The sequence below is a fragment of the Bos mutus genome, chromosome 5 (assembly GCF_027580195.1).
Source record: "Bos mutus isolate GX-2022 chromosome 5, NWIPB_WYAK_1.1, whole genome shotgun sequence".
In the NCBI taxonomy this organism is placed as follows: domain Eukaryota; kingdom Metazoa; phylum Chordata; class Mammalia; order Artiodactyla; family Bovidae; genus Bos; species Bos mutus.
The window spans coordinates 61,086,010-61,099,208 of record NC_091621.1 but is presented as its reverse complement, the minus strand read 5'-3'; the positions used below and the strand labels follow the sequence as shown (position 1 = coordinate 61,099,208).

Here is a 13,199-nt window from a genome sequence, read left to right as displayed (position 1 = left end):
AGAAACACATTTAAGATAGAATAACCATAATCAGAGATAGCAAAAGATAATAGTATCTTTATTTTTGACAGGAGTGAGGGGTAAAACCCTTCTGTATGTGGTCTGGTGGCATTAAGTCTCACTGAAAAGGAAGGAGCTCTCAATCCAGATGTGATCTTCTTAGCACAACAGGAAGGCTGTTGTTTGACTTAATCAAGAGACATGAGACTGGCCATCAAGGAGGTGAAGAAATTGGGAAAACAATTAAAGAAAATGCAGTTAAGATTTTTTTAAAATAAGATCAATCAAAAACTTACAAAATTTGATAATGATTGTGGAGAGTAGGGTTTTTAGTGCGTTCAATTTGTGCTGGTGTTCATTATTACCTAGGAAAATTGTGCCATTAAGATTGGCTAAGGATAATGATGGTAATATCTATGGTAATAATAACATCAATAGCTGCATTTAACATTTATTGAGCATGTACTATCTGTGAGGTACGGAACTGATCATTTGACATGTTCCAGTTCATTTATGTCTCATAATGACCTTATGAGGCAGGTTCTATCATTATTTGAACTAATTACTTTGACCAAGGTTATTAAGCTAGTAAGTAGCAAGCCAAAAATATACCTGGGTACAGCGTCTCTGGAATAAGAGTGACTTCTGTCACTTCCTGTAAGTTTCACTTAAATTTTTTTTTTTTAATGTTAAAGTATAAATGTTTCCCTCTTCTCCACAAGTAGCCTCTTTTAACTTAATTCCTCATCAGAGTAGATACTGGCACATCACAATTTATGAAAAATACCAGGTGACATTTAATAATGTTTAAGGTTTCTGAAGCACATACACACACCTCCTTTTAACCACTCATATGATAGATATCATCCTCTCCTTCCAATTAAAAAAATAGAGTTTCAGAGAAGTCAGTCACTTACCCTTGACAGCTCAGCTAATAAGTGGAAGAATTCCAATTCAAATTCAGATCTTCTAACAAGTCCCAAATCACAGCCATTTAGTTCATATTCTGGCTATGTCCATTCTCTCTCCCCAGTATTCTCTACATTGACATGTCTTTCTTAGTTTCAAGGTTCACAGTCCTATTTCAAATTCCCACACCTCATCAGAATGATTACATTATCACAATAAGTTCTTCTAACATAATAATGACCCAGATGACTCTTTTAACACCTATTTATGGTAGATTAGTTACACTGATGGTAACTGTGTTGCATCCATCCTTGGAATTTTGCCATGTAATATTGCTTTCCACTCTGTCTCTTGGCTTGGCCAAGGAGTATTACAAAAAAAAAAAAAAAATGACCCAAGCAGAAGCGTAAGACGTATTTGCTTTTTTTTGCTTTGCCCTTACTCTTTTGCCATCACCATGAAAACATGCAAAGACTATCTTATTGAAGGATCAGATACAAACTTAGAGTTGAGGGGCCCAAGTCGGTCCAGCTAAGGCCATCCTAGATCAAACAATAGCCAGTTAACATACAGTTAACTGAGTCAACTTTCAGACAACAAGTGGCCTAGTAAGCCCAGCCAAGATTAACCAATCCAAGTCAAGGTCAGGCTCAGGCACTCAGTCTTGTCCAACTCTTTGCAACTCCATGGACTGTAGCCCACCAGGCTTCTCTGTAGATGGGATGCTCCTGGCCAAAATATTGAAGTAGGGTGTCATCCTCCTCCAGGGGATCTTCCCAACCTATGAGTCTAACCCATGTCTCTTACATCTTCTGCATTGGCAGGCAGATTCTTTACCATTAGCAGCACCTGGGAAGCCCAGTAAAGGTCAGCTGAATTCCTTAAACCTATTATATTGCATGATAATTAGGTTTTATGTTGTTTGTTACATAGCATTATTTTAGCCATAGATAACTGATACACAAGTATTATATAACCTATTCTGAATCAAAATGGCAGAACAATATCCCTTCATTATTGCCTTATCATGTCACTAGTTCACTCAAGCTTCTACTGATTACTCTGTATACAAATGTCCATCCTTACCTTTCACCACACATATGAACAGGCTAGAATCCTCCACTGTCACTATACAAAAGATGCATTCCTACCCTACAGCCCTTCAACAACAAACTTCTCAGTCACTCTCCTTGCTGCTACTGCTGCTGCTAAGTCACTTCAGTCGTGTCCGACTCTGTGCAACCCCATCGACGGCAGCCCACCAGGCTCCCCCATCCCTGGGATTCTCCAGGCAAGAACACTGGAGTGGTTGCCATTTCCTTCTCCAATGCATGAAAGTGAAAAAATAAAGTGAAGTCGCTCAGTCGTGTCCAACTCCTAGCGACCCCATGGAAAATCCATGGGATTTTCCAGGCAAGAGTACTGGAGTGGGGTGCCATTGCCTTCTCCGAGTCACTCTCCTTATTTAATCCCTATTTACTCTTCTCTTTTTAATCAGGGATACTGCTAGCCCAGCTGGTTCCTTTATGGGAATTAGGAACACCTCACCTAGCCTGGAGCAGAGCTCCAGTCCCCACATATCCTTCAGCAGGATCATCCCTGCATAACTGTACTGTCTGATACAAAATATCCTCTAGTCCCTTCTAACCTTCTCTTAAAAATATCTCTAATATCATCTTCCACATGAAACTTTATGTAGTTTATTACATATCAGTGTTGTGGTACAAATACTTTTAGTACCTCTGTAATCTTCGGGTACTATATTAATTTTGATCTTTTAATGTTATACCTATTTCCTAAGTTCTCTGGGGAAAAAAAAAACTATGTTTCTTTTTTTTTTTTTTTATCCCCTTTACAAACATATGTAATCATTCAGTAATACACAGAAGACCCTCAGTATATGCTAAATACGATGCTGGAAAGGGGCTTCCCTGATACCTCAGTTGGTAAAGAATCCACCTGCCATGCAGGAGACCCTGGTCTGACTTCTAGGTCAGGAAGATCCACTGGAGAAGGGATAGACTACCCAGTCCAGTATTCTTGGGCTATTCTTGGGCAGTCAGCTATGAGGACTATCAAGTGTCTGGGTGAAGAGTTAGAGAATCTTTGGTTGAGTGAAAGGCAGATGATAGGAGAAGGCAATGGCACCCCACTCCATTACTGTTGCCTGGAAAATCCCATGGATGGAGGAGCCTGGTAGGCTGCAGTCCATGGGGTCGCTAAGAGTCAGATACGACTGAACGACTTCACTTTCACTTTCCACTTTCATGCATTGGAGAAGGAAATGGCAACCCACTCCAGTATTCTTGCCTGGAGAATCCCAGGGACGGGGGAGCCTGGTAGGCTGCAGTCCATGGGGCGCACAGAGTCGGACACGACTGAAGCGACTTAGCAGCAGCAGATGATAACTGAGTTTGAGCATCTTGAATCTCAGATTCTATGGCTCATTAAAATGGATCTGTGTATTAGACATTAGTGTGTTGCTTAGAAACATCAGGCCTAAAATGTGGAATGATGTGGAATTATCAATTCTTGTTAAACACGGTTATCTTTAATTACATAATGAAAAAGAAAACAATATGACTACAAAATATTTTCATGGTTAGGAGTGTAAAAATCACCACTGCATTTGTTCCTAAAAAATGATAGGAGAGAAAATGACTAATTCAAAGCATGAAATCATCAACTAAAAAATATTGTATAGGCGATTGAAAACATAATATGTCATGAAATTTGACTCAGCTTTGAAATTCTATCCATTTCCTAAAACAAATTTCACTTTTACGTTATTGTAGTTTTTATTTTACATACTTTATTTCTGCCTAAAAACTCACAATACCAAGAGAACATTTCATGCAAAGATGGGCACAATAAAGGACAGAAATGCTATGGACCTAACAGAAGCTGAAGAGATTAGGAAGAGGTGGCAAGAACACACAGAACTGCACAAAAAAGAAATTCACGACCCAGATAATCATGATGGTGTGATCACTCACCTAGAGCCAGACCTCGTGGAATGTGAAGTCAAGCGGACCTTAGAAAGCATCACTATGAACAAAGCTAGTGGAGGTGATGGAATTCCAGTTGAGCTATTTCAAATCCTAAAAGATGAAGCTGTGAAAGTGCTCCACTCAATATGTCAGCAAATTTGGAAAACTCAGCAGTGGCCACAGGACTGGAAAAGGTCAGCTTTCATTCCAATTCCAAAGAAAGGCAATGCCAAAGAATGCTCAAACTACCACACAATTGCACTCATCTCACACACTGGCATGGAGAAGGCAATGGCAACCCACTCCAGTAATCTTGCCTGGAAAATCCCATGGATGGAGGAGTCTGGTAGGCTGCAGTCCATGAGGTCTCAAAGAGTCGGACACGACTGAGCGACTTCACTTTCACTTTTCACTTTCATGCATTGGAGGAGGAAATGGCAACCCACTCCAGTGTTCTTGCCTGGAGAATCCCAGGGACGGCAGAGCCTGGTGGACTGCTGTCTATGGGGTCGCACAGAGTTGGACACGACTGAAGCGACTTAGCAGCAGCAGCACACACTAACAAAGTAATGCTCAAAATTCTCCAAGCCAGGCTTCGACAGTATGTGAACTATGAACTTCCATATATTCAAGCTGGATTTAGAAAAGGCAGAGGTAACCAGAGATCAAATTGCCAACATTCATTGGATCATCAAAAAAGTGAGAGAGTTCCAGAAAAACATCTATTTCTGCTTTGTTGACTATGGCAAAGCCTTTGACTGTGTGGATCATAATAAACTTTGGAAAATTCTTAAAGAGATGGGAATACCAGACCGCCTGACCTGCCTCCTGAGAAATCTTTATGCAGGTTAGGAAGTAACAGTTAGAACTGGACATGGAACAACAGACTGGTTCCAGATCGGGAAAGGAGTATGTCAAGGCTGTTTATTGTCACCCTAATTATTTAATTTATATGCAGAGTACATCATGAGAAATGCTGACTGGATGAAGCACAAGCTGGAATCAAGATTGCTAGGAGAAATGTCAATAACTTCAGCTATACAGATGACACCACCCTTATGGCAGAAAGCGAAGAAGAACTAAAGAGCCTCTTGATGAAAGCAAAAGAGGAGAGTGAAAAGGGTGGCTTAAAACTCAACATTTAGAAAACTAAGATTATGACATCTGGTCTCATCACTTTGTGGCAAAAAAATATGGAAACAGTGTCAGACTTTTATTTTTTGGGGCTCCAAAATCACTGCAGATGGTGACTGCAGCCATGAAATTAAAAGATGCGAAGAAAAGTTATGACCATCCTAGAGAGCATATTCAAAAGCAGAGACACTTTTTCAACAAAGGTCCATCTAGTCAAGGCTATGGTTTTTCCAGTGGTCATGTATGGATGTGAGAGTTGGACTATAAAGAAAGCTGAGCGCCAAAGAATTGATGCTTTTGAACTGTGGTGTTGGAGAAGACTCTTGAGAGTCCCTTGGACTGCAAGGAGATCCAACCAGTCCATTCTAAAGGAGTCAGTCCTGGGTGTTCATTGGAAGGACTGATGTTGAAGCTGAAACTCCAGTACTTTGGCCACCTGATGTGAAGAGCTGACTCATTTGAAAAGACCCTGATGCTGGGAAAGATTGAGGGCAGGAGGGGAAGGGGACGACAGAGGATGAGATGATTGGATGGCATCACTGACTTAACGGACAGGAGTTTGAGTAAACTCTGGGAGTTGGTGGTGGACAGGGAGGCCTGGCGTGCTGCAGTCCATGCGGTCGCAAAGAGTCAGACATGACTGAGTGACTGAACTGAACTGAAAAACTCACATTTGTGGGAGTCATTTTCTTCTCCCAAGCGAATGTCAGATGTAGTGCCACCAAACAGTTCAGGTACATTGCTTACAAAATAGTTTAAAAGGTTCAAGGATGCAAATTGAAGAATTTTGTATTCCTCTGTTACTTGCAGAAAACTTAAATCCCTGAAGTTGTAGATTAGGTTATTAAATATTTGCTTTAACAAATGACAGGACCATCACTATCTTTAATGACCTGTGGATTGCTAAGGGTACTAAATATTTCTAATAGTAAAATACAAATAAATATTGAAAACTGTGTCAAAGTGTTTATAAAAGAGACTAGAACTATACCCATTAAATGTACAGGCTCCTAATCCCTAATCTATAATTCCAAAACTCAAACACTCTGAAAACTGACATTTATTTGTAAGTATGAGGCCATTTATAGTCTTAATATTTTTCACACAGTAGGAATTTCTCATATTTCTTCAGAAATATGAAGTGTATAATTATATAGTGTTTCCTAGAATCTGGCTAGAGGAGATCATAGTTTAAGTTGTACAATACATGCATAATAAGGAAAATTCTGAACTTTCAAACACAATGGGTTTGAATAAGAGATTGTGTACCAGTATAATTAAAAGTCAAAAATTTTATTTTTATTTATTTATTTATTTATTATTTTTTTTAAAAGCAAAAATTTTAAATTTAGGTGTGGCTCAGACAGTAAAGAATCCACCTGTAATGTGGGAGACCTGGGTCCGATCCCTGGATTGGGAAGATCCCCTGGAGAAGGGAATGGCTACCCACTCCAGTATTCTGGCCTGGAGAATCCCATTAGCAAAAAGTCAGACACAGCTGAGTGACTTTCACTTTCAAATTTTGATGATATTATACAGATTTTCAACATAACTGAATGCTATAATTAAAATATTTTCATTCCTATACCATTCAAAAGAGGTTTATCTACACAATATAGTTATATACGAAACATTTTCAGTTTTCTCCTTTCCCTCCTGAATACCTTGTTCTAGCATTAATATTTTATTTTTACAACATCTTTATAAAAGATTCACCCATGTCTCTATCATATCACCATGATAGAGAAAAAAAATGTAAGACCCAAATTATTCTTAGAATCATCTTAATAGTGTTAGGATCACAAATTGATAGCATCAAGCTTAAATAAAATATAAAAAGATAACTTTAGGAGGGGTACCTGTATAGTCCTACACTTACAACCAAAGAGTCAACTTCTAAGAAGAGTGTGGGAAAAACACATGGCATTTTTGCAACTCAGTTATAAACTTCAGTTTTTTGCCATTCTAATACATAATAAAATTATGTTGAACTTGCCCCCCAAATTATAATATAATACAATTCTAGGATTCTTAATGAAACACTCTATCCAGAAAGAGAAATGATTGCCCTATTCTATGCTCATCACAGAAGGTAATGAATAGTGTGATTGGTTATAAGACCATATTTTAACAACAGCATTAACCAACTCAGATAATTTTAGAGGTGAGTAAGCATGATGATAATCATTCTAGAAATGACTGTATGAAGAACAGTTGTAAGCACTGAAATGTCTAGTTTGAAAAATATAATTTTTGGTGAAGGTATGACAGTTGTCCTTTGAAATGAACCAATACAATGCATTCTGTGCAAACAAGTTAGTGTAAGTCAACAGGTTAGAGTTATTGGAAGTATTATTGCATTTCAACACAAAGCAGACTGAAAATGAAAAGAACTGGGACAGGAATTATGGAATTACCTAATGGGAATGTGACAGAGCAATCTAGGTGATCCTTTTTATTCTGAAAGTCATAAATATCTCAACATCATACTACACGTTTATTGTATGGCTGGTTTAGAATTTTATCAACATTGATTATGTAATTTTCAGTATTTATGAAAAGATATTACCTACAAGATATAAATTTATGGAGAAAGATCAACTCTTCAGCATTTGCTGTACTGTCTTTTAAGTGAAGGGCGAATCAAACTTGTTTTAAAAGAAAAATATCATTTATTGAGGGGTGATTATTAAAAACTTAGTTCATATTCTATGATGCTTCTCATACCTAAAATATGCAATTCTTAAGTAAGAGAACTGACTAATTATTAAATTTGTACATAAATTAGCTGAAAATCCTTAAAATATCTTTTTCTGTAAAATAAGTATATGACAATAATATAGTAAAATAAGTTATTTTGTATTATTACATATAATAATATTATTATTAATACATATAAATAATGCATATAACATGTTATTACATAAAATAATTATTTTCTAAATATTTACTTATAAATAAAATTGTTAAAATCTAACAGTTTTAAGTTTGTGAGAATAAAGCTGAACTTTTGCCTATTCTCCTATTTCCAAAATAGTTTTCTTTTTTAAAGAAACTGATTGAAATGTTTTTTCGAAGGGAGGGTAATACATCAATAAATTCAATACTTTTAAGCAGTATTAACCTTTTCTAAAGAAAGACAAAAACTATTGGAAAACAGACTTCCAAGCACTATCATATCCAAAGACAGACCACAAAACTGAAAATATAAAATACATCTTTCCAAATGTCATCTGTGCTAAGTCGCTCAGTTGTGTCCAACTCTTTGTGACCCCATGGACTGTAGCCCCCAGGCTCCTCTGTCCATGGGGCTTCTCCAGGCAAGAATACTAGAGTGGGTTGCCATGACCACCTCCAGGGAATCTTCCCAACCAGGGATCAAACCCAGGTCTCCCACGATCAGAGCCACCAGGGAAGTCCAAGAATATTGGAGTGGATAGCCTATCCCTTCTCCAGGGATCTTCCCAACCCAGGAATCAAACCAGGGTCTCCTGAATTGCAGGTGGATTTTTTTTTTTTTTTTTTTTACCAGCTGAGCTAGGGAAGCCCAAATATCATAAAAGTATTTAAAAAGCAAGAAAGAGAAAACTGTCTATTCTCACACTCTGGTAATTAAAAGCTGATCAACAGGTGATCTTCTACCTCCACCAAAAAACAGATAAAATTTCAAGAGAAACACCAGATAGGGACTCATGCTTCAAATCTCCCACCACCAAAGTGCCACTGTTTTGTTTGAGGCAAAGTTGCATGTGAACTAATGATCTATTCTTAAATTTTTCTCACCAAAATTTGCATATCATCTCTACTAAGGGAAAAAATAATTATCAGAATGGAAATAAAGCAAAGCATATTATATCTTATCACATTTTCAGCTGCAGTACGAAGGACAGAAGCTCCCAGGAGGCATACCTGTGGCAGGGCTGAATTGAGCTGTCTCTGGAGCGAATCTCTGTCATAGATGACATCCTGCAGTCTTTGCTGGGCAAGTGAGAGGCTTTCTTGGGTTTCCCGAAGGGTGTCTAGAAGACGATCCCTTTCATCCAGCATATTTACCATCAGCTGCTCAAAATGGGAGTCTGAGTCCGAGCCACTGCTTTGGGAACCCCTTTGGCTCATTGGGGTGTCCTCATTAATCGTGGGCATCACTTCACACATCATTGCTTAAAGAAATTAAAGGGGAGAGAAATCTTAGTAAAACAAGATTTCCAATAAACCCACTTGACTCTCAGCTCACCCAACTCTTTGCTGCTCATCAGCCTTTCTCCTCTCCTCAATGCCCCAAATCCTACCATACTAAAAATCTGACATCAGTGAAATATGATTCACTGACTTCCTCAAACATGCTGTCTCTTTGCATGACAATCTACATATCTCCTACCTACAAAAACACAGCTTGATTTCATTTACTTCTCAAAATTTGTTTTTTTTTAATGATTTACCCCACCTCATTCAATTTATAATAAGATGTCACACAACACTTATTAATTGATCACCTTTCTTCCCATTCAAATTTACAAATCACTTATAGCTAATACCTCCATCTTACCCTTATTTGTTATTACATTGTTAAAAGCAAGCATAGTGGCTGACATTTAACAGGTAGGAAGCAAATGATGTTTGTGTTACTTAAATAAATGAATGAATTGATGTTCATTCTTTCATTTAGAAGATCTGAAAATAATTGGGTATTCATTTATGTAAAAATCAGCTTTTACTTTTTAATTTTATCAAGTTTTTTTCATACAACTATTTTAAAGCTTCTTGACTTTACAACTCCCATTTTATTATTACAAGCTCTCTTCCTGAATTCCTACAATATTCTACACAGAGTAGATAAGTAATGCTGACTGAATTAGACACATGCTTTAGGATATAGACTGAAATGCATAAATTTGTTTAGATTATTATGCTACTAATTATTCTTATTCTTTTGTTTCCTGCAAATTACTTTGTCTGCTTTCCATCCAAACCATACAAACTAACACTCTTTCAAATATTCCACAAAACAGATGCCATAAATTACATTAGCTAATGTAGAAAGTTTACATCCTAACTGCTAATCAGAAGCAGCTAGTCATAAAATAATTGAACTCTTCAGAATATTTTTAAATTAATTTACTTAAAATTGAAAACACAGACATTAAGATGTAACATTGACCTGTTGTGTAGCATTTTAAAAATCAGAAATTATCTCATTTACTCTTTTCTTTCTTATGTTTAAGAAAACATCAAATCCATCTCAGTTTCAGTTGCACTGAAGCCAGAAGCTATTAATTAGAGGGCTTGGTTTTGCAAAAGTCTGATGTGGAGAAAGGCTGGTTTGGCTGTTGATCCTGCAGCATTCTTTGGTTTTATAATACAAGGTCAATTTATTTTTCTGTCTACATATTCCTGTCCTTGGGGAAAATATTTCTGGTGATATTTTCAAATAAAATGTCAAGATTTAACAGTTCAATAGTTAATTACTTTTTATGTAATTCTTCATATAAATTGAGTTATTAAATAGAGAAATTCAATTATCTGTGCATTATTTGGTCAAGGCCCACTGAAAACTAGGAGATACTTTTAAAAAGATAAAAGGAAGTATTCTGTGACTGACAGCCTATACAGAAGGATTAAGGCAGGGGTAAATTTTAGAACAATTCAAAGTAATGCTTTGAATTACTGCTCATCATTCAAAACACTGGGCTCCCTGAAGGCAAGAACTTGACTTGTTCAATTTCTTTTTCACCCTAAACTAAAGTAAGTGATTCAAATAGGATGTATGAATATTTAAAAACACACATGTACACACTCAATCACACTCATGCATTTGCTAATATTGTTAACCACTTAATGGTTGCAAATAAATTATTTTTTCTTTTTCTCAACCTGAATTTCATTCAAACAATAGCACAAAGGTGGGAAAAATGAGACTCTTTTCTGTTATAAATTTCTTTACATTAATTAAAACGAAATTGGAAAACAAACCAAAAAAAGCTCTAATATATTTGAATATTTAAAGCAGTTGGTTCACATGCCATGCATAAAATCCACAACACTGAACAGCTGTGTCATTCTGAGGACTCATTATAAAGAGCCAATGTGTTTCTACTGACATTTAAGGTTAAAACAAAATACTGGGCGAGGAAATGGTTGTACAGTGACAATCAGTGCCAAAACACTTATAGGGTTTCAGTTTAAGGTTGGTTGGACATTTTCAAAGTTGTGTTCTAAATGTGTCCTTCCTGAAAGAAAGCTCTGAGCCAACCTCTACTCTAAGTCACTCATAATAACTTTAAATTATGAGGAAAAACTTAACTGCAGCAATTACCTCAGCTACAGCTTTCTTCTGAATACGCTACTCTAGTTCTGACAACCATCATCATCAGGAGACATTAGACATTCAGAAACTTTAGGCTCTTTGATTAATAAATATAAAAGTTGGTCTTTGACATAGTTGGAAGATGCTATGATGAGAAGCAGCTAAGGGATTTAGAAAGTCCATTAAATTTACACTCAAAAGAACTTGATTCAGTTCAATTCCCAAGGCATGTGAGCCAGAGCAGTTCACTCCATGTCTCCAAACTTCAGTTTTCTTTTCTGTAAAGTAGGAATAATAATGTAGGCATTTTTAAAAAACAAGCCCATAGTTCCAATAGGATACCTGACTGAAAACACACAGTAAAATTATAAAGAACTATTTATTCAACTATTTATTCCTATTATAAAATGGCCAACATTAACCTTTGCAAAAAGAACATTTTACCTTTATGATTTATTCTGCTTCTATGCCTAAAGGTTTAATTCCAGTGGGTGCTCTAGACTTTTCAAATCCAATTCAAAAGTTACTTAGAAAATAAGATGAACACATGGTAGATGCTTTTTTTTCCCTCACAGTCAACCCGCATGAGTAAATCTAAAGTCTTTTCATCAAAATTAGAAGGAAAACATTTGTCTACAAAAAACAAGGCAACTTTCATGAGCTAGTTTAGTTTTTTGCAATCAAACTGATATTACGTCTAATATAAATTACAAAACAGTTGTATATTTTTTGAAATATACTATAACTTATTAAGTGTACATTTTAGGTGTTAAAAGCAATTAAAAATCTGTATTCAGTGTAACTTGCATAGTACAGAAGGCTATGATCATTCAACTTATCTTCTATTTCATCCTCATATTGCCACTTTTAACTTTTAGAATCATTTTCAATATTGAAAACTTCATTGTATGACATAATTCCTAATAAACTAGAGAGAGCATACTAACAATTTGCTTTGATATTTGCCTTTTCATCATTCCCTTCCCAAAATCAACTGGTACATGAATTATGTTATACTCTTCCTAGGTGTTGATGCCCTGGTCATTTAATTACTGAAGGTTTCAAGGGCTAGTTAGAGACATTGTTTATTTTTTTTTGTTAAAAAAAAAAAAAAAATAGCTGTTTTAATTATCTCAGTGCTGAAATTTAGCTTGAAGAATTTTATACCAGGAAAACCAACTCCCTTATTCTTAGCACATAACCTTGACTGTCTTCTAAATCTCTGATTTCAAAATAAAACTTTTGAATGCCCACTGGAGTCATTACCCAAGGGCTTTCAAGATCCAGAGTGTTTCTTAGCAATATATGCTATTCCAACAGTATGTATCCAGATATGACAGTACTACAAAAGCTTTTTTTTTTTTCTGTCAATGACTCACTTTATTCAAACAGATAATTAGGATTTAGAGCCTACTGGAGACAAAAATCTAATTATTCTCTGTAGTCAGTTTCTTCTGCAAAGATTTAGTCTTTAGAACCTACCTATCTCCGCCTCACTTAATCCACAAGGAATAATTCGGTGAAAGAAATCTTAGCCATTGTCTGATTACACTACATGAATATTCCTCCTCCTATTTAACTCTTTGAAGTCCCCTGTCCTCGGGAAATATTATTATATTTTTAATGCCAGCATTTTGCACTATCTTCACCCTAGTGCATTTACAGCTGGCCAAAGAGCCAGCTCACCCCCATAAGGCTGGCTGGACAGTTCTCTCTCAGCCACACCCCCCCACCACCCTGAAGAAGTTGACTTCATGATCTGCACACCAAAATTGTCCATCCTGCCCCACAAGAGACAGCCAAGGTAGAGGAAATAGGAGAAGGCAGAGGGTGGGGGTGGAAAGCAAAAGGTAAGGAACACT

General features: G+C 36.5%; 1 protein-coding gene across 5 annotated transcripts in view; it reads right to left on the bottom strand.

Annotated features, from left to right (window-relative positions):
- The window catches only part of PPFIA2 (PTPRF interacting protein alpha 2), a 503,973-nt gene extending 494,782 nt beyond the window's left edge, over nt 1-9,191 (bottom strand). For all 5 annotated transcript variants that reach the window (XM_070370959.1, XM_070370962.1, XM_070370958.1 and 2 more), the window contains exon 1: nt 8,943-9,191. In XM_070370959.1, the coding sequence (XP_070227060.1) occupies nt 8,943-9,191 (249 nt within the window). The remainder of the gene's footprint in view (nt 1-8,942) is intronic.
- Nucleotides 9,192-13,199: the final 4,008 nt, after the last annotated feature.